At 45.1% G+C, this 22831-nt stretch overlaps 1 protein-coding gene across 1 annotated transcript in view; it reads right to left on the bottom strand.

Annotated features, from left to right (window-relative positions):
- INSR (insulin receptor) overlaps positions 1 to 22831 on the bottom strand; it is a 59186-nt gene that overhangs the window by 34398 nt on the left and 1957 nt on the right. Inside the window, exon 2 of the mRNA XM_068173800.1 lies at positions 16023 to 16574. Coding sequence (XP_068029901.1) covers positions 16023 to 16574 — 552 coding nt within the window. The remainder of the gene's footprint in view (positions 1 to 16022; positions 16575 to 22831) is intronic.

Genomic DNA, 22831 nt, shown 5'->3' on the forward strand with positions numbered 1-22831 from the left:
TATTTACACAGGAACAGATAAAATTAACTGCAGGTGCCTCCCTTCCCATGGACAGTGACTTCCAAAAACAACACGCTTACTACAACGTCAAGGAAACTCTTCCCATTGACATTCCTCAGGACAACATTACACCTCTTATCTCATCTATCAGTAAGGACAAGGAAAAAAAACTGTTTCTCCTCCCAACCCTTCCACAAATTATGTGCTCAACTGGAGCTACACGGAATGTCTCAGATATTCCAAGCCGGGGTTCGGCCGCTTCCCGCCAGGAACAGATGAAGCCCAAAGGGATGCTGGAGCTGTGAGGATCAGCAAATGTGAGTTTAGACAAGATAAAAGAGTTTGGAGCCTTGTGCCACCTTGTCCTGCCGTGATAGTGCAGGTCTGTGGAAGAAGTTGTTGAATGGAGATATGGGAAAGGTTGAGCTCAGTTGTTTGCAGAGGAAAGGGGCAGATAACAGGAGATCGCTCCAGAAACAGCCTCCTCTGTGCCAACCTTCTGCTGTTTAAACTGAGGAGTAATTCATTATCTTCTGCACTACACCTGCTGGTGGGGCATTTCTCTGGAAATACATATTTACTCCTATGTGAATTATGACAAGCAATATGGGAAACGTGGTAAGAGGAGCTCACACGTACGTAGACGCACACATTTTGATAATATAATATAATATAATATAATATAATATAATATAATATATAAAATATATGTAGGTCATCTCAATATGGTGCAGCTTGAAGGAGTCATCAACTTCAATGGACCCATGATCCCTTTGGTCATTCATTCTTCATCATCTTAGGAAGTGACAACCTTTGCAAATGAGCTTCTCCAGCTCCAAGCCGAGGCACAAGGCAGGGCCCAGGTGTGCCAAGTCCTGTGCAAATTCAGATTTCATGGATGGACTTCAACAGCCCAATATCATCTCTTATTTTTGGGGACAGAACTTCTTGGGGTATGGAAGGCCCTCATCTTCTTCCACTGAACCCCCAGGATATTTTAATGGATTTTTTAGACCTTTCTGTTTCCCTCCCTTGAAGGTTTTCACTCCTGCTCTCCTTTGTCACCCCAACTATTTACACAGAGAACTGGATGTTTCCCACCCAAGTATCCCTAATATTGCCCAGACAGAACAAAGATCAAAGAAACATTTTCCTTTTGTGCATTTCAAGCTGTGGTGTTCACACCATGGCTGCAAACCCTAGTGAACAGGACTTACAGAGCAAAGCACCTCACACTGAAAAAAAAAATAATAAAGAAATTAAAACTCAAGTCTAGGTCTGTTTTCATTCCTCTGGCACCTTTCAATTGAGCTGATTCCCCATGCAGGTACAAACAACTTGCAGAAATCAAGCAAAGCTGTTGGCCATCGAGCCCAAACTGCCAAAACACAGAGTTTGATTTGAAAACACAGCAGCAACTGTTAAAGGTGGGACAAGTGTCACAAAGTGCACACCAGGATAGCGACCAGAAGCTGTAAATACTTTACCCAGGGTCTACAACAGTGCTGTTGTGCCATTCTCTGGCAAGCAGGTCAAGCCTGCTCCTTGTACTTTGTGTTCAAAATTACATGAGAGCTTAGAGTAAGGGATCAGAAATAACCACCCACCTCTGCTTGGCAGCTGGGTTTTTTTAATATGCCAGCCCCAAAACTGACACCACATCTTCAGGCAAAATATCCTACTTCATTCTGTACAGCAGAAGAGATGATTTGTAATTTAGATCAAGACCAGAATCTTTAATGTTAATCTGGGGCATTTCCCTGTAAAGCCTTGATCGTAATTTTAGTCACAACAATAAAATTGTTTTTTTTTGTTGTTATGGTTTGTTAAATTTCAATCTTTATTACAACCCAAGGATTTGGTGTTATCATCCAACGGTTGATGCCACCTGGGAGCCTCATGAAAGCTTCATGTTAATATTTAACTATTTATTACTCTCCAATGTACAGCATCTTGTAAACACCCCTGTTCACTTTAACCTGCTCCTGCCAAACCTGCTCACTCACTGCAACCCCAAATCACAGGAAAGTGGTCCAGGCATGTCCTAAAAATAAGTGATGGTCCTTGTGGGTCCCTTCCAGCTCAGGATATTCCATGATGCTGTGATTCTAGCAGCTGATATGAAACAGAGAACAAATGGAGATACACACAAGGACTCGGTGACGGTTTAAGAGCAAGGTCCATCTGATTTTTCCAAAGACAGGTTATTACTTTTACCTACAAAGCCCGTCCTGAAAATGAGAGGCGATGATACAACCAAGGCACGAGGCAAAACATTCAAGCTCTGCTTTCTGCAGAGATAAGGGAGGGACAAGATTCCTTTCCTCAAGGCCACGGGGAAGGATGTTGGAGTAAACAAGGCATGAAAGAACGAAAGCTATGCTGCCACGTGGGGATGAGGAAAGATGGAATTTTAGATACGTTATATAAACGTAATCCCAACTCAGAAAACAACAAATGTACACCAAAACAGAGGCACAGTTTACAGCAAAAATGGAGCTGTCCATAACTGAGAAAGGCAATGGAATGGGCGGAAGTATAAGATTAACCACAAGGAGATTATGCTGATAACTAATGATCTACACAGAAATGTCAGGCAGAGGTTAAGATTTTAATCAAGGCAGATTTCATGGCGCGGTTATGAATTGTAAACATCGGTACTAAAACCAAATTTGCATTTGTGGGTGACGAGACTGAAAACAAAGAGAGGGAAAAGGAAGGGGATCACTCCAGATCCTCCTTTCTTGGTCCAGATCCCCCTTCCTGCCTCACCTTCCAGAGAGGATGAGGAGAGAGAGAAAGGCAAAGCATCACCTGACGGCCAGGTGTGCATAGAAAGGTGGATTTTCCCGGGAAGCAGTGTTAACTGGCTCTACCAAACAGATTTTTTTTTTTTTTCTGAAATTACCAGGGTGCACAAACTGTTCAGTACACAGTCACTTAGCAAGCTGCCCAAATCCAGGCTCACCAGGAGCACAGACACATCCATCCTCCACTGATTTCCCACGGAGCTCCACACTGTACACTTCACGGGCGTCACTTCAGTTTTCCCTGAGCCTACAGGAATTTTTTCCAAAGCAATATCTGAACTGTGGAGAGGAGAAATGGATGCAGTATCTTGTTAGCCAGTATCAAATCCATCACTTCTGTATAAAATTGTCTCAACTCCTCGAGTTGTGGCCTCCTCAGCTCCTGCCCATTCCTCTGCACACCCTCCCCTGTTTGCCCAAAGCTCTACACACGCTTGCCACAGTTTATTTCGAGGCATAAGAATTTCCTTAGCAGGACTGAAATAGATACTGTTTGCCTGCAGAGCCAAGCAATGTGCAATGTATTTTTATTTACTACTCGCCCTCGTCATCCTTGGCATACCAGCAATGCCCATTTTCAAGTAATTCACTGTATACGAATGTGGCACTGCACAAATTATCCAGCTGGGCTCTTCCCAGATATCCACCGGCTTAACAGCTTCTCCTTACAAACACACTCATCCTTGAGTTTTTCGTGACTGTGCCACATCCCTCTGTGCTCTAACCCAGATGCCAAATGAGAAATTATAAAAATGACCAAAAGTCACACAAACACAACCCTGAGGAAAACCAAACGACTGGAGACGAGTACAAAAACCATTAACTACATTGCACAAGCCACCCTTGGAGGCCATTAATCTATCTCTCCTTGTAAATTACGCAAGAGAAAGCTGTAATCTGAAGGCATTTAATGCCAAACTAGTTGTGCCATCTCAACAAGGCCAACAACAGGGGAACTGAATCATCCAAAGTTACACTGAGCTGAGGAGATCTTGGATCCTCAGTCCTCCTTCCACACCAGTTGATGGCTCCAACTGTCAGTGGTCAGATTGTGAAAATTCTGCTTTATTTCACACCATGGTAAGCTCTTAAAATAAAACTGACTGTCACTGAGGTCACAGGGAAGTGCAGGAGTAGTGCAAATCCCATTATAAACGCTGGGGCATCGGGAGGAACAGGATCTGCTGACATCCCCCATCCCTGCAGGCGTGTGCCACGGAGCTAAGAACCTTCACTTTATCAGCACAGGACTCAGATATGGTCTAATCACCAGCTGCCATCAGCATTGTCCACTTCAGAGCAATTAGGATAATTCATAGCTCTCTAATTGATGCCACAGCCACACACCTGCAGATCCCTCATGGGGTAGTTACTGGGGAAATCACCTTACAATGGAGAAAGCCTTCTGGGGAAAAAAATTACACAAATCAGCATTACCAAGCAAGAAAAAGAGGTGGGACTCTCCCCTACAAGCAACCTGAAGCCGTATCAGTTTCTCCAGGGACAAAGAGTCTTTTTTTCCACCAAACTCCAGAGGTTTCAAGTCTCAGCTCGGAGCTGCTGGCACTGGAATCAACCTGGCAATGGAAGGGAGCCCAAGGAGGTTTGGAGATGCCACCCAGTCCATCCACCTGTCCAAGGCCACCACAAATACTCTACCTAACACATTTCTGATGGTTGTTTGTCTCAATCTATACTAAAGTTAAATTTTGCCTCAAATCCCTTTCTGCATCGTCCGGTTGAAGTTTATGGAGGTCACAGAGCGGGGCCCAAAACCTGTCAGTGCCAGAAGAGACTGGCAGTACCCCAGAAAACACCCAGCACTCTGCAGAACACCCAGAACACCACAAAGCAGAGCACCCAGAGCAAAGCTGATTGCTGGTTCCAGCTGACTGCTGAGTCCTGCTCAGCCTCCTCCAGCACCAGAACAAGGCGCGGCTGTCAACCAGAGCCACTTCAAATCAGGCTCTGGGTGGACGGACACACAGCAGAGAAAGTCACCGGCAAATCTGAGCACAGAGAGACCCACAGCGCGTTGGAAAAACACAATCTGAAGTTCTTTTTGTTATCACAGATTAGAGCATGTGGAAAAACAACAGGCTCTTCCCTGGTGCTGATGAGCAAGAAGCATCACGAGGCTGCTCCTCCTTTGGCCGCCGGAGCCATGCAAAACACGGGGACGTTTTTCTTATCACACCCACCAAATTCACACACTGTACAGGCTCAAAGCAGAACATTTCATACTTCCCAGAACAAAAACTGACACTTGATGCAGATACCCAGTTCGAATGGACTGGTTTTGTGGACCAGAAACTCGATATCCAAGCACTGAGAGAGCAGCCAAACACAAATTATTTAAGCAGCTCTGGAGAAAAGGTTATCAGAGTGTGGAAGAGAAGCCTAAGGAAAATCTACACATGGCATTTATTTTGCTAATTTAGTAATTGTAGAGATGCTGAAGAGGTGAGAAGTTGTTTCAGATAAAGCACCAGTTTCTACATAAATTGCTTTATCCTGAAGTCTCCAGGTAAGACTGTCCTGTGTGCTATGCTCCCCTTGCCAGAAACAGTGTTCAGATTCCCAGAGCCTAAAATCCACAGAACTGAATGAACACAGAAATAGTTTATTGAGCTTTAAAGGCTTCACTTCAAGTACTGTTTGAAAACAAAAGCCTTATTCCTTTAAGTCCTGTTAAGGCTCCACTGGGCGAGACTTCCAGACACTCAGACATCACACTGAGGAGCTCCATTTCCTCTCTGGCTTTTGGGAGCTTACGAGGGGTGCTTAGAGGGAGCTCTTGGACTCCTCCATCCCAAACTGAAGCTGTGTAAACACATCAGCCTGATTTCAGAGAGATGACATTCAGAAAAGACCAAAGACCAGAAAAAAACCAGTCCCGTTCATTTCATTAAAGCACTGCTCAGTGTTTGCACTACCCAGAGAATATAATTGGATTGTCTTTGCAGAAAAGACAAGAAGAACATTTGTCTGATACTCAAATTTTAATGAATCCTTTCATTGCTCATGAAGTATTAAAATCCTTGCAGTGCTGTAGCACAACATGGATGTTGCTTAATGAAGTTGAAAATGGAAACAGAAAAATGCTTTGTTATCCTGTGCTGTCTGTGGAATTGCACATGCCTTACTCCTGGGAAACCAACACACAGGGATAAGGCTTCCTGCACAATTCCTGAGATTTTCTAATCAAGCCCACCTTCAATGCAAACATTCTTTATGTACTTTATCAATCATAAAACGCTGCTGATACGACAGAGTTTGTCTGCAGCCTCTGTGTGAGGGATTTCCCAGTGCCCAGGTCAGTGCAATAGCTGGAACTTGACTTTTCTGCTGCAGGCTGCTGAGTGAACTCTCAGCTCCTGCAGATATTTCAGAGCAAACAACTCAGAAGCTGACGTTGTCTCACTCACGTTATCGGAAGCGACACTGCCAAGTTCAGCAGCTCTGCCAAAGACCCCAAATAATCCACCCCTGGAACACCCGGTGTCACACTTGGGCTCTTCGCATCCGTGGGGGAGAATCCGCCAGCAAACAGCCCCGTTTTGTGTCATCAAAGTGCTGTGTGAGAACATATCACATCCCAGCACCCAACTCCTCCTTCTCTCTCAACAAGGAAAGAGTGTCTGTTCTGCCCCTCTGGAACGCTGTGGAGAGCCCAAGCTCCTGCCCTGGGACCCCTGCTCATGGGGTTAGAGCCTTGCAGTGCAATAATGCTGTGTGCTCTCAGCACAATTCAACTCCCACAGCTACAAAACCAGAGAAAAACACCCAAAAATTGGGCCGGAAATTAGGGCTACACAACTCCAAACCTGCCTGCTCCCTTCCCTTCCTCACACCATACAGTCCAACAGGCTTTGTTCTGATGAACGCACCGGGACCAACCTCTTCCCTCCCTGCCCCAGACAATTCCCATTTTAAAAACCACAAAATGAAGAATCGTGCCCAGGGGTCAGACCAGAGTGGGCTGAGAGGAGCAGCGGGAGCAGCGGGGCAGAACCGCAGACGCGGCCGCTCGGCTCGCAGGTGTTTTCTCTGACCTCTGACAAACCTGCTCCCTAAGTTCCCTTAACTCTGACTTAAAAACCATCACTCTTGTGCTGTAAGCTGAGCTCAGGCTCAGCTCATCACATCAGGGCCCTGAAATTCCAGTGTGGCCACACACCAGCACTGATCCTGTGGGAGTCCTAAGCGACCAGAGCTCCAGAAGCCTCCAGACTGCACTGAAAACAGACTAAAAAGAGCTTGTAAGTGACACACTCTTCATCAGACCAGTCTTGCTAAATACCTGCCACCCTCTTATGCCTATGAATGAGGCATAATTCCTGAGAAGGGTCACAATTCCTGACAGTTCACCCATGCAGCACCTGCCAGTGCATCAGCAACTGCAGAGTGGGAGCTGAGCTCTGCAAAAGCTGAAACTGCCCGAGTTACAATTCCAATGGAATTGGAATTCCAATTCCAGCAGCTCTTGGCATCCTTGGAAAAGGGCACCTCTGACCTGATACACATGATTAAAATCACATTTCTCTTTCTGGAGTGCACCAAAACCACACACACCCTGAGTTCTTTAGAAACACGCTGAAGAGAATTAATCCCAACTTGCTGCTGAATGCTATTCTAACTGGACTTTCTTTCCAACCCTTTGGTGGGATTTCCTTCAAAACATCATCTTCCTCAGAGCCTTCACCCCTCAAGGTGCCCAGGAGGCAGGGAAACAAACACCATCTCAAATTAAGGAATTCCTGCTGAGGGTACAGAAGCTCCTTAGTACAGAGCATCCAATTCCAACTAAAAAACTTTCTGGACAAGAACAGGCGCTGAGCATCCTGCCCTGCTCTGTCAGTTTAAACCCAGATTCACAAGGAATCCAGACTCTTCACATGAAACCATGAAAGCACTCAGCCAGCATTTAAGCACTGCACGGAGCCAGAGTTAATTCTCTGTTTGTTTTAGGTATCACAAGCCAAAAGAAAAGCCAGGCCGACAACCTGCAGCCACGTCAGCCCGTGCCCCCCAGTACCCTCATCCAAAACTCTGAGATAAAGACAAGGCAATGGCTGGGATCCATATCTCCCTGCACACTTATGCAATGCCAGACAAAAACTGGGGGCAAAGCAAGAACTGCAATAACTACAGGCTCGTCCCAAGCGGGCAATCCCAGCCAGGACCCCCACAACTTCCCCTGACCCAACTTTTTTTTTTTTCCCCACCTACCAACAGCCTTAATTAAGCAGCATAAACATCCCAGCAAGTTCATTCACATCCCTCAATGGGAATTTGCAGACAATTATAGGATATAATTGGGAAGCCTAATCATCGAACTTGTACCCAACTATTGTTACAAGCTGAGAGGAGGGTGAGTGTTGCTTCCTCCAGGACACGGCTGGTTATTCCCCAGCTCTGTAATTAATCAAAAGGTCCTGAAATCCTCAACCTTTCAGTTAGAGACAATCTTTGTGCTGGTCACACCTGGGGGGTTTTGACCTTTTCTTGTGTTTTGTTTTGGGGTTTTTGTGTTTTGTTGGGATTTTTTTTAAGCACAGCAATTATTTACAGAGGCAATCCCTGTCAAATCCAATTCCTGATAGGATAAGATGTTTCAGAGAGCTTTGCCAAGTGACATATTTCAGTTGGTCTGCTCACACACTCTGAATGCACTTCTTTGTACAGACCCAACAGTTCACAATCCCTTCACAGCCTTGAACAACAAAGATTTCCAGTCCCTTCCCTGTAAAATCAGAGAATGCTGTCCCATCACACAGCTTACATTTATTCTGCTCATTTTGCCTAAATCCGGGAAGGGACATCTGAACTGCACACAATTTAGAATACTTTTACAATTAATTTAAAGATTTAAAATGCAGAATTTCATTGCCCTGCCTGCACGAAGGAGGTGTAAAGGAAAGAAAACATACAGAATACACAAGCACCCTGAACATCCAGCAGGATTTGCTCTGAATGAAACACATCTCCTCCTCCCTGAGCAAACACATCCCGCCAGGTGAACCATTTCCTGCTCTCCCATTCATGCATTACCAACACGTGTTAACTCTGTCACTCACTATTAGTATTACTATTTTTTACATTCTCTGATTTCCCCCTTGCACACCCAGAGAGCAGCATTTCCCAAAAAATGTGTCTGCCAGATCTCCTGTTTTTTATCTAACAAGGGGTAGAGTGCAGGTTCCATTGTTAAAGCAAAAAAAGGTAACTTGGAACTGTTGTTGAAGGGGAAGAAGTTCTACCTGAAGCACCCTTGGAACTGCCAAGGAGCCAATGTCAGCACTGAGGATCAGACAGAGATTTAAGAACACCTTGAGTATCCTCAGCGCTGAACCACTGCACGTAAGGCACTGAACTCCTCTCAGCCTCCTCGAGGGCCCAGACACCAGCCCAAATAACAAATGGTTTTGGGAAAGGCTAAGGGTGAAAGAATTAAAATAGCAGCTTGAAGCAAACAAGGTGAGAACTTCCCCAGTTTTTACTGTATCAGCACCAAAATACCTCGTTCTCCTTTTTAACTCGTCAAAAACCTTTGCCTTGACAAGATTTTTGTACAAGAATTCAGATCTCTCAACTATGGGGAGGAATTCTCTTCTGTGCATTTACATTTCTAAAGATGACATGGGTCAGACAGTTCCTTCTGAAGTGCTGGTTGGGAACTGGGGCAGAAGCAGAAAATCTTCAAACCCAAATTTAAGTAAAGGTGCAGCAGTGAAGAACCTGATGAAACATCAGCTCAGCTGCACATGTGGGGATTTTTCAGCAAGTTGAGACCCTTTGTACTGAAATCCTACAGCCTTGCATCACCCCAGCTCAGTGGAGAAAAGCTGCTCCAGTTTCTCCCAGTTTTGTTTGGTGTTTCCAAAGGAGCACATCCTTAAACAGTCACTTGCAGGAGGGATTGTTTCCACCCCTTCTCCCCCAATTCTGGGTTGTATCACACCATAAATCTCTTAACTGCTCTTAATAAGCTCAAGTGAATTAGTTTAGGATGTCTCAGCGTTGGCAAAGTGTCACCACTGCCCCAGCAATGGGACCTCAATAAAACTGAAGCTTGGCAGGGTCAGCACAGACACCCCAGTGAGATTATCCGGTGTCAGTTCCCATCTGGCATTTGTCAGAGCAAGGGAAAAGAAAAAAAGGCAGCCCTTATCAGATCTCCAAATAAAAGGAGCACTTCCACTTCATGTAGTAGCAACTGGAAAAATTCCCTTTGTGTTTGAAGCTTTAAAAATATCTTTGCCCTTGAGGTTGGCTGAGTCTGCTCAGTGCTTGGAGACCCCTTTCCCATACAAAGGTAATAAAACCAAGCTCATGGTTACAGAAATTCCCAGCACATAAAAATTACAGGAAGCTGTTGCTAAGTAATATTTCTACCTAAGTAAACATCACAAAGCGTTTCCCACACACACCTCTGAACTTTGTTATTCAAACCTGCCTTGAAGAAGTTCAGAGTTGCAGAATTTCTGCTGGCACTGGTCTTGCTGAGAGTGCTCGGTGCTGTTTCACAGCAGTTGAAAGACATTTCAGGCTGAGCAATGTTTTTCTCAGGGCTTTGTTGTGCTGCTTGTACTTGGGAACAAAGCAAGTCCTCAGTTCCTTACCTGTCCCTTATCTGTCCCAGAATTTTCCCCAGATAAATCACAGGGAAATTAAAGAGAGATCCTGTTGTATCCCTTTGTCTCTAGACCTGTTTCCCAACATGATAGAAAAAAAAAATCACAGAATATCCTTATTTGGAAGGGACCCACAAGGATCATCAAATCCAGCTCCTGCCTCTGCACAGGACAACCCCAAAATCCCACTCAAAAACATGAAAAACATTATTATTTTCACACAGAACCTTTCTTTAGCAGCTCTTTGCATGTTGATTATTCCACACTGTCATCCTTTCCATCTGCTGCTTTAAGTCCTCTTCAATGGACACAAACTCTTTAATCTACTTTCCACAAAGTCACTATTTTGCCACAAATCCTAAATTGCACTAATGGAGAAACAACTGTTGTTTTTATCATAAAAAAACGAGACAATACATGGAAAAGAAGGAGCCTGCTGACAGACCTGAAATGGCCCACACTCATAGTAACTCCAATTTCCTGGTAGCAAGAAGCCCCAAGATGAAGCAGGTAACAGATTCCTACAAAGGTTTCATTCAGGATGAACAAAAGAACTTGAATTCTATCTTACCTTCTAACGAATGAAGCCTATAGTTCACAGAATTATAGAATGAATCTCAGGATGGTTTGGGTTGGAGGGACCCCAAAGCCCATCCAGTGCCACCCCTGCCATGCCAGGGACATCTTCACCGTCCCAGGCTGCTCCAAGCCCTGTCCAGCCTGGCCTTGGGCACTGCCAGGGACCCAGGGGCAGCCCCAGCTGCTCTGGGCAGGGCCTGCCCACCCTCTGAGCAGAGAATTTCTCCCTAACATCTGGCCTAAATATTTCCTTGTTTAGTTTAAAACCATTCCCCCTTTTCCTATCACTACTTGGCCCTGTAAAAACTGTTTCAGTTATCTTTATATTTCAGGAATGTGGCCCTTCAGTGATCACCAAGGGACTGTCTGATATTGCAGATAATTTTGTTGGTAACTTTTATTTGGCCATTCCACTTTTCCTTCCTATTGCCTTACTCCACTTCCAGATGACCTGACATGCAATAAAAGGCTGAACCAGCCTTTATAATTAGACTGTCAAACCCATCAGACTGCTCCAAGTTCTGTATGGACAGAGCAGCCTGACTGCAGGGAGAATTGGCAGGAAATCCTATTTCAGAGCGAATTGTTCCTTCCGCAAGAGGAGTGACAGACATATAGGAAAAAAAAAAAAAAGTGGAAAAAATGTGAAATATGAAAATCATGTTTGGCAGATCCAGACCGAGGTCTAGGACGTGGCATTTCCAGCATTTTTGTTGTCTGCATTCTTCAGCAAAGACGCTCTCTGCAGTGCAGGACCAAGAAGTACATTTTGATGGCAATAAAATAACTGTGTATGTGAAAAAAAACCCTGTTAAAAACGTCAGTGAAGAGGTACAAAACCCCCAGAACAGGAACAGCACTTGGCTGCCATAAACAGCATCAGGCTAGACCCAAATTCCAAACAGACTACACATTTCCCTCCCTGCCTACCCAAAATATAACATGAGTTGGCCTTAACTGAACTGACTTGGTTTTCACACCAACATGAGTGATTTAGGAGAAAAAAAAAAAAAAAAAAACAACTCTGAGGAAGCACATCCCAACAGATCTCAATCCATGGTGCATCCACCTACACATCCCTGCACTCAGACACTGAGTCCTCAATACTGCCACTGCTTTTTCCAGGGGTGCAGCTGTCCACAAATGATTTCAGTTCCTCCTCACTGGTTTCATCCCCAACCTTTGCTCCAATGTCTGTAAGATCCTTTACTTTGTTGTCCTGAACGCTGTTATCACCAACTGAAAAAAGAAAAAAATAAAAATCCAGGCTGGAATTGTAGCTACGGGGATGATTCAGAGGCTTGGACGTGTGCCTTGGAGATAATTCCATGCTATAACTGAAAAGTTAGTTTTGGACTCAACTGGGATATTTGCGCTGATTAAATGAAGGAATAATTAAATAAAGGAGGGATAATGTGGAACAACCACAGAGAGCTGGCAGGGGAAGGGCAGGGAATGGTGTGGAAGAGACGGGAGACACCAGCACCCCACTCCAGCCCCAACTTTGCCACTGCCCACATGCACAAAACCTTTCAGAGAATCTGGAAAAGACCTTGAAGATCAAGTCCAACCCTCAGCAGCACCACCGTGCTCATCCCTAACCCCTGTCCCCAAGGGCCACGGCCTCACTGCCTTTGAGCACCTCCAGGGATGGGGACTCCAGTGCTCCACAGCCTTTTCCATGATGAAGTTTTCTCCAATCTCCCATCTAAACCTCCCTTGGGGCAACTTGAGGCCATTTCCTCTCATCTTGCCCCTGGGAGAAGAGACCAATCCCCACCTGGCTGTCCCCTCCTGTCAGGGAGTTCATTTTCCAGCCTTCCCAAAGGTGCTCTCCCAAATTTCTTGCCCATCACCTAATATTTTCCAGCAAGACTCCAAGCTTAGCAAGCTGGAAAAGCCAGTCAGCTTGGGACTTGTCTCTGTCAATTGACACCCACTCTGTAAAATCAAAACAATCAATATTTACATATCCTTGAAGGGTTTTTCCCAGTCCCAGGGCAGCAGTTTAGACAGCAGCAACTTCCCATCCAGAGATGCAAAAAAATTTAAAAAAGGAAAAAAAAAAGAAAAAAAAAAAAGAAAAAAAAAAAAAGAAAAAAAAAAGAACCAGGAGATTCTACACCAAGTTTCATTAAACAAACCAGGGGTACAAATAACCTGGGTTAAAAACTCCACACAAAACCAAACTTCCCTCTGAAAATGATACCGAAATTGCTGCATTTCATTCTGGTTAGAAGATAAAAAAGAAAAAATTAAAGAGAACACACTTAAATCCAGAGAGCCGGGAGACCTGAGCACGGCATTAGCTGCTGAAGATTCCCAGATAAGCTGCAGAAATGCAGAGGTAAAGATTTCATGGCATTAATACATTAATACCCTGGGTACTGTGGGAAATTTAGGACTTTTGAACAACTGACTAATATGATCAAGCAGAAGCTGTTCTTTGTTTATGCTACACACACTTTTATCGATTTTATAAACTACTAAGTACACACTTTTCGACTGGTGTTTTTGTTCTGTTCACTTGGGTTTTTTTGTATTTTTTGGAGTGTATGATTGGTTATCGTTTAGGTGTTTTACAGTTTACTGTTAGCTAGTTTTTGCGGTCTTGGTATTCGGTTTCTCAGCCTCTTCTTTCTTAATTTAGCACAATTTATGTTCTAATAGCTTTGACCAGTTCTTGAGGCTTTGATGACAAACTCAGAAGCCGGCTGGCTGGTGCACACCATGGCCTAACCCTTGCAAATACAACTGCAACAACTGGGAGCTGCTGCGAGGCTCTTCAGGCTAAGGAAAGCCAAAATACAATTCACACAAGCTTTTAATAATCTTGACAAAACAATTACACATGCTAAGGATACATTAGGGCTGGCAGGAGAACAGAGAGGCAGCGATTGCACCGGCAGGTTCGCTAAATAAATGTCACTTAATCTCCACCACTGGCGTGCGCTCAGAGTCTAAAGGCTGCTCACAAACAGACAAAAAAAGGTCTAAAAATCATCTCAGGCTGTCAAAACAACTGCAGAAGCACAGGGGCAGGTGTCACAAGGCATGGGATCACACAGATCCCAGCCTGCGCAAAACAGCGGCTACCAAAAAACTAAAGTCCAAATCCCAACGCTCAAAACAAAGATAAGCCCGGCTTGTTAAGTGGTTTGGGAAGTGCATTCCAGTCACTGCCCAAATATTCAGGAGCACGGCTTCCCTACTGTTCCTTCTGCAAGGGGCACACAAAGCCGGAGCATCTGTGTAGAGTGCCTTTTGAAACCATTTTCTGATTAAAATCTCCATTTCTGGGTCACACAGACTGAGGTGAGGCAGGTACTGGACAGGTGCCCTCCAACAAACTCTTGCATCAGGGGCTTGGGAGCTCAGATAGAAATTGTCCTAATGGTAAAATATTATCATTAAAATATTACATTTGTCCAGGTTTCATGGAAATAGGCAGTTTTTTAAAGGAGAGAAAACCATCCACTACAGTCTGCTGCAAGACAGCCCCAGAAAATTCACAGGAATTTTGGGGCATTATGTTCTAGGCACTAAAGAAGTGCCAATTAGACCCCTACCCTTCTGAAACAGCAGAAAACACAGCACATGAAATGCAAAAGAAACCAGGTTTCAGTGCTGATGTAACTGCATACCTGAAAGTTTATAAATAAAATGCTTTACAATCTTATTTTTCATTTTAAAAAAGGAACACACGTACACACTTGCATCTTCTTGCTCATACCCTGTTATTCTGGCCACAAAAAATAACCACTTTCTTTAAAAGGAAGCTGGACGATTTTGGGGTGAGGAGTAGCAGAGGGGAAACCACATTAATTGCATTAGTTTGTGCATACTGGGAGGAATTCCTCCTCAAATTTGGCACTTAGCACTCAGAGCTGCCCTTTAAAGCTTGGCAAGAATTTCTCTCCAGCCCACAAGTTTCCTAATTTCGTCTCAGGACACACTGGTTCGTTTGGATGCACGACCTCCAGAAAGGCAGACAACCCTAAATGTGTCACTCTCACCTCAATTCACTTTGCTCCCCGTCAAGTCAGATTTAACATAAATCAAAGCCAATATATAATTAAAGCTAAGCTTAAGGTCAGTTCCAAGTTTGGAAAAAAACAAATCTGTATAAAATTAAAAGCAACTCTAATACATTTGAGGACTGGGGTGGCAACAGCAGCGAGCTTTTTGAACAGCAGTGAGCTTCTGCCCTGAACCAAAGCCCCGGGCTCCAAGCCCTGTTACTTCACCCTCTACCCCATCCAGGTCCTCTCTTCTCCTTCTCCCTTCCCCTTCAGGTCTGACTTGGCTTCCAGCTTCTTCTCTGTGCAAATGCTGCTCACCCATCCACAGCTCTTACACCTTTTTATGGCAGGAAGGTTTTGGTAAAGATGGAATTGCACCTTTCCAGAATGGGGTTTATTCCACTGAGACTTTTCCCTACTGTTGTGCTCCACCTGCTGAAGCTCTCAGTCAGTCTGGACTTTCATTCCCTCCCCAGACCCCAATAATGACACTCTGAGCACCAACTGCTATCCAAGACACTCGCAGTCCATGAAAATGGTGAGCTCTGGGCAGTTCCTGACTGTGCAGAAGAACCAAACACAGAATTCTGGATGCCTTATAAACACAGGTGAAAGAACTGCTCAAACCCATCCCAAAGGGTTTCTCTTCACCTTCTAAGGTCAATTTTCAGCCCTGCTTTTAGGAATCTGCTTACAGGTAGCAATCAGCAGGCACCTATCAGGCCTCCAAGAATCCAAGAGTGGTTTGGGTTGGAAGGGACCCCAAAGCCCATCCAGGGCCAGCCCTGCCATGGCAGGGACACCTTCCACTGTCCCACGCTGCTCCAAGCCCTGTCCAGCCTGGCCTTGGGCACTGCCAGGGATCCAGGGGCAGCCCCAGCTGCTCTGGGCACCCTGTGCCAGAGCCTCAAAGGTCCTGACAGGTCAAAATTTGACAGCAAAGCCCCAGCTGAGACCCCTCACTGTGCACTCACCTCTCTGGCAGCGATCGTGTGTCCAGCAGCGCTCGATGAAAATCCCATTTATCACTGTGGGGGGACAGTTGCTCTTCCCTTTCACAGTGCCTGGGCACACATCTCCACACTCTTCTTTGTCATCCTTGTTGGCCACGATGTAATTGTCTTCTACAGAATCCAAAATCCTGGACCAGTCGATGGTGGACAGGTAGCAGAGCTCGTTGTTCTTCTCAATGCGCACGGCGCCCCGGGTGATGTTCATCAGGTTGTAGAGGCCAATTTCTTTCAGGTGAACCATCTCAAAGATCACCAGGGCGTAGTTGAAGAACAGGTGAGTCCCTCGGATCACAGTGAGGTTGGGGAAGAGGCCCTTCAAGCTCTCCAGGCCATAGACACGGAACAGCAGCAGGTAGTCTGTGATCATGGTCAGCTTGGGGAAGCTGAGCTCGCGGAAATCTTCGGGCTTGGTTTTGAACATCAGCAGGATCTGCAAGTGGCCCTCGATCACAGTGCAGTTCTCCAGCATGTTCAGCCTGGTCAGGTTGTTGCGGATGTCCATGCTCCTGCAAACTGGGAGGCAAAGGATCATTTATTTATTTAACAGAAGGTTAATTGTTGGAGTTTTCTACACGCTCAGTTTTGTCCAAACGCACCGAGCTCCGCTGGGGACTTGTGGCCCTCTCAGCAAGGCAGGCTTCAAGTGTTAAGAAATACACTGTGGGGAACATTCCCTGGTATAAGGTTACAAAACAAGAGTATTTCATCATTTTTTCTGCCATCTTGAGTGCCTGCCTGTTGCCTCTATCACGACTGCAGTGGTAACACCAGTGCTGGGACATCACACAGGGAAGAGATGTCTGGGCTGTTTTCTTCAGGTAGCTGCCAGCAACACACCTACCTCTCTCAGATTGTGCAATTAATGCCAGGGGATTAGAGGGAGTCATTTAGAATGGTTGCAGGGAGGGGAAGATAGCAAAGAATAATGGCCAGAGAAGGTAGTGCTTGGGAAGAGAGCAGAAAAACCTGGAAATGCACAGGAGCACAGCCCACGCTCCTGCCCAGACTCTGCTGACAGGAGTAATTTACTACATTAGTAATTTTTGCCCTGAGCATTCTTTTCAGATGAGGTGTTGGAGCTTTTTTTGTGATTATCTTCTCAAGGGTGCAAATCTCCCTCTCTTGACTATCTGGGCAGTTTATTTCATAGAACCAGTAACCAAAGAACTGGCAAAGTGAACAAATACATGAAGCATAAATTAGAAGGTAAACTGTCTAATAGGAATCCAGGCAAAGGGAAAAAGTCTGAATAGGGAAATATTTTTTCAACTCTAAGCACAGGTAAGAAATCAAGAAGGAAATTTGCAGCCCCACACCTCTACAGCCCAACAAAACTCCCGGTGACAACCCCTTTGAAACCAGCCTCATAGAAACTTCAGCCAGACTTTGATGTTCAAATCCAAGTGGATTCTTCCTGAATTTTCCTTTTTGAAGACTGCATCCACACAAAGGATTCTCTCTTTTGTCTACAGCTGGGCCAGTGTCTTCTCTCCCCACTTAAGAACAAAAAACACAGTCTCTTTCCTCTTTTGTCACTATATGTAAAGTTCACCAGCTATAAAACCACCACATCACAGCTCCAAGGGATCATCCAGCCTTACAAATCTGATGTGGACACAAACATTTCACAGTTAGGACTGTCTGACTCCTCACAGTTTAACACAGACCACTGATGTAGGGGTTAAAACCAAATTCTATGTAAATATCTTAATAATTATTCAAAAATTTGCTCCACTGACTGCAAGAAAAAAAAATTGGCAATACTAATATGGGATTTGAAGCAATGCTATTGCCCAATGGGATTTTTTGGCACTATATCCAAGTCGTTTCATAAATTGCTTTCTGGAAGAAAAAAGCCAATGCACATGGTGCCTCAAGGATTAAGGATGTACTTGGAAAAAGTGGGAAAAGGAACCTGATGACCAGCCAGCAGCAATCCTCTGCCCCAAACTGTACTGCTGCACATCCCACCCTGGGATAAAAGACCTGGGAGAGCAGCAGATTCAGCTTAAACGCTCTGGATATTTATTTGCAAGAAATAACATTGGAATTTCCAAAGAAGCAAGTGCGTGGCAGGTCAGGACAGTGAAAGGAGAAGTAACAGAGGGACACGTAAGAAATTGAAAGACTGAATTCAACTGAAGTCACCAGTGCAGCTAAAATTACCAGATAAATTCAAAATGCAACATCTTGCTTCTTATTTATTCTTGTTTCTCATTATTGTGGGGTGCACAGCAGTGTTGGGGTGGTACCCACCACCAGCTGCTGCACCACAGGATAATGCACTGCCTGCTGGAATGGAGAGCTGACCTTAAGGAAAAGGAAAGGTCAAAAAACACAGACCAGGAATTACTTCTGAGAGTCAGAGCTCCAGGCTGTTGCTGTGGCTGAAGGCCACGAGATGCATGAATACCCTGAGCACAACTGCCTGTGTCTTTCATCACTTTGGGTAGAACAGGTGAGTCACCAGGGGCTGGACACCAGCCCTGCACCCACCCTGTCCCTGCCCAGGGCACCTTGAGCAGGGCTGGCAAGATCTGCAGACAGGTATGGCCAGGAAAAGCCCTCTGAGTGCTGTGGCTGCATCTCCAGGCTGTGGAAATCTTCCTTTTGTGCAGGAACAGAGCTAAGGAGCCTGGTGTGGAGGAGCTACCATGGGTGGGCAGCCCAGTGCCCGAGGCTGGGTGCCCAGCACTGAGGCAATTCAAGGTCCTGGCTGGCAGAGGAACAGATCCACAGCCAGCAAGGATTCCCAGAGGATGATCTGAATCCCAGAATGGTTTGGGTTGGAAGGGACCCCAAAGCCCATCCAGTGCCACCCCTGCCATGGCAGGGACACCTTCACTGTCCCAGGCTGCTCCAAGCCCTGTCCAGCCTGGCCTTGGGCACTGCCAGGGATCCAGGGGCAGCCCCAGCTGCTCTGGGCACCCTGTGCCAGGGCCTCAGCACCCTCCCAGGGAACAATTCCTAATTCCCAATATCCCATCCAGCCCTGCCCTCTGGCAGTGGGAGCCATTCCCTGTGTCCTGGCACTCCTGGTCACTGCAGCCCTGGAGTTCACAGCTCTCACTCTTTTCCTCAAACACTCAAAACCAATTAAATTCCTCTGCTCCTGAACCTTTCAAGCTTCTGGAGATCACCACTAACATGAGCCATGCTGCTCCCGGTCCAAACAGCCCAAAAGCTGCTCAAAGATCTTCCAACCTCCAGAAGAAAGTCAAGCATCTGAACACCCCCACAGGGTACAAACCTCCCTCTCTTCCAGCTCTCCCCATCCTGACACAGATTCCCCACTGGAGGCTGCAGAAAAGGTGACCAAAGGCTAACAACTCCAAATATTTTGAAAAGATGTGCTAAGGAACAAAGGTTAGCTAAAGGTGAATCTAAAAAGAAATGAGTGAAGCTTTTGAAGAGTTAAAAATATAGATCTACCAGAGCTGGAAGTACAACGCCCATCATTCCTCAGCTGCTTTTCCCCACATTTAGAGAAAAATCACACTTAATTATTTTTCAGGTTCTACTTCAATTTAGTTTTTAAGTGATAAATGGTATCCAAGCTCTTTCTTTTTAACACCTCAAAGATCAAAGAGCATAATAAGGAATTAAGAACATCTGAAACAAAATAGGCTTTTTAGTTGGAGGCTTCTCCCATCTTTTCATGCCTTTGAATTTTCAGCAGTTTATATCTCCTGTTCATGCAGTAGCAGCTTAAGTCACCCCATAAATTTATTGTTACCAAGACAACAAGAAGCAGTTTTAAGCAAAGTAATAAGTGTTTTTCCACAGCTTCTCTCGATAGTATTTCTTCTGCAGGGACAGGGGAATTAATCAACCATTCAGTAGGAAGGCAAGGCAGGTTTGATCCCAGAAGAAGGAGAGCAAAGTTGAGCCATCAATTAGAACACAGACAACCTGGTTTCAAAAAACACATAAATCAGCTTTCAGGGAAATAAAAAAAATCACAAATTGATTCTCCAGTAGTAGGCCCAAAGCTGCTCCTGTGCAAACTACTGGCAAAACCCCCACTACACATAAATTCCTAAATTTCAGCAGAAACAACAGCACAGCTCTGAGCTGCCAGAGGAAGCACAGCTCCATCCCTGCTACCAAGCTACTCACTCAAAAAATTACTAAATCATCCTACACATGTTCCACCAGCCCCCCCAGAAAACCAAGCTGAAGCTACGCTCTTTAAAAAACAAACAAACAAAAAAATCCCAAGATGCCAAAGCCTCTTGGACAAACTGGTTTGGTAACAACCTTCAAGTCCTGAATGAAGAAACGAGATCTGATGCCAGAGGTTAAGTTTTCAAGATAGAGTCTAACCAGGGGAATAGCTGGAACTTAAACCTTGTTTATAGTAAATCATGTGGATACTAAACCTTAATGATTCACTGCTTCAGAGCTCTGGCCTTTAACAATCAAGATCAGGGTAATCTGGCACAGGAGGATCACAAACCATTTGGAGTAACTATTGGTTAATTCTGTTTTTTTTTTTTTTTAGTCTTTGCTGCCTACTGAATAAAAAAAAAACTATTGCAAAAAAAAATTACACTTGCTTGGGTTGGGTCAAAAGCATTGCTGTTCTACATCAAGCTGATTTTTAGAAGTGGCTTTAGGAGACTGGGAAAAGGATTTTTGGCTGTTTCTTGGGATTAACTGCTGAGACAGGAAAACATGCTGGCAACAGGTTAGAGGGAAGGGCTGTGTGACAGCTCCTAGCCTACTGCAGCAATTGTTTACTAAACATAAAAACCATCTAATTGTGAAATATGGATTTTCATGCTTCATTTCTGCACCTCAGATACCTCGAGCTGAGCGAACTGGATACGGACAACAAAATGAGCCCCTATAAACCCCGAGCCCTCGGGAAACATCTCAGGTGCCTGACACCTTTTAACCCTCAAACCCCTCCAAGTCTGGCCTTTAAAGCCTGGTCTGGGCTGCCTTTCTGCTCCCCTCATTTGATTCAAAACCCAAACAGCAAACAGGATTGTCCTGCCCCGTTTCCATGCAGAGAGAACCAGTGCTGGGGTGACAGCACCCCAGGATCACTCGGGGTAGCGGCAGGGTCCGTGCTGGAGCTGACACACCTGAGGATCCTCCCTGCTCCAAAGGCAGCAGGAACAGGTTCTACACCTTGCCCGTATCAGCATCACTGATACTCCACAAGGCACTCACCCCAAAAGCGACCTCCAGAAAGCTCTGGGATTTTACACTGCTCACAGCCAGCCACTGTGCCGCCTGTCCCCCAAAAAAAGGGACAGGACACGCTGGGGCCTGGGTTTGGTACAGCCCTGCCCTTCTGCACTCACTTTTCCCACTTTATTCTCCTGCTACTTTTTCTCCTTTATTCCTACTTTTATTCTCATGTAAAATTTCATTCAATGAAGAATGACTCTTTCATTCTAGACCGAGTCTCTCAAAGTAAAAAAATTAACACAGGCTTGAGGTGGGACAAGGGAACAGCTTCTTAATGAGTTTACGAGCACAAAAATATCTGTATCAGCCAGATTTGATACCAACTAAGAAGCAACCTATTTTGATGAGTATGTTACTACAGCAATACACAGAGAAATTTATCCCACAGGATGACTTAGGCAGAGATCTCTTAACTGCATTCCCAACTCTCACATCAGCAGCAGGTACTGGAGCACATGTGCAGCTCCCAAATTTAGGGGAAGAGCTCAGAAAGGGAGGAAGGGCACTCTAAACACCCATGACTGCATTGATCAGTTTTCTGTTAACCAGAAAAGGAGCCCAAAGGAAGCTGCTCCATTAGCAGATGCCTAAAACTAGGTGAGGTAAATCCCACCCCAAATACCAGAGCTAATGAACTGATGGGCATGAGTCATGTGCGAGATTTATTTCAAGAAGTTGCATTATGTTTACACAGTCATTAAAAAAAAAAATACACAAAACTGTCTTTCTTCCCAAAACAAGATATATGGATCTTCATTTTATGCCCAGGTCAGGCCTTCTTTCCTTAACCCTTTCTTCTTCTCCTCTCAGTAATTCCTGAACTCAGCAACTACCTTTAACCACATTAAGAGAGGAAGAGTGCTCTCCCATGAGTATTGTGCTCTCACATGAAGTATTCCTAAAATATTTAGGAAAATGGGATGGATTGAGGAGGAGAAACTCATAATCTGGATGTAAATGTGAACTTTACCATCCACCCCGTTTTTCTACTGAACCACCTCCATCTACCTGCTGCTTGCCCCCAACTCTTCCCCAAAGCTGCCTAAAGGCACCAAAGGGGAGAGGAATTCACGGGGCACAAGGAAAACCAGGGATGGGGGGAATTTTGTCCCTGGAGAGCCTGGCTGTGGGAACACGGGGCACAGATCTCCAAGAAAGCTGCCTCCATCAGACCCGTTGCTCAGGGAACATCTTGTTTGCTCATGCAGCTCTCGTACGTGCATTTCCCCCCCTGGTTTTTTGTTTCTGTTTTCCATCTCCACTGTGGTGCTCCGTGACCTCACCATTCCCAGAAAACTGAGCCAAGCCCCCAGAAAACAGAATCAAACACCAGAGCAGCCGAAAACCTTTCAAATCAGGTTCAAACATCAAAACCCTGATGGTCCCAGCTGTCTGCAGAAAACTTCATGAAGTATTTGCACAGTAAAAATGATACGGAAATGTTCCAGCCCACGCTTTGCTTTGCTGTCTTGTGCCCCTGTTCCTCCATCCATGAACTCAAGAGTACATTTTCCTACCACGCTGTAACACAGCAAAGATTAGGGAGTTTAGAACATAAACACGCCTGA

This window comes from Anomalospiza imberbis, chromosome 27 (genome assembly GCF_031753505.1).
Source record: "Anomalospiza imberbis isolate Cuckoo-Finch-1a 21T00152 chromosome 27, ASM3175350v1, whole genome shotgun sequence".
NCBI classification, from domain to species: Eukaryota; Metazoa; Chordata; class Aves; order Passeriformes; family Viduidae; genus Anomalospiza; species Anomalospiza imberbis.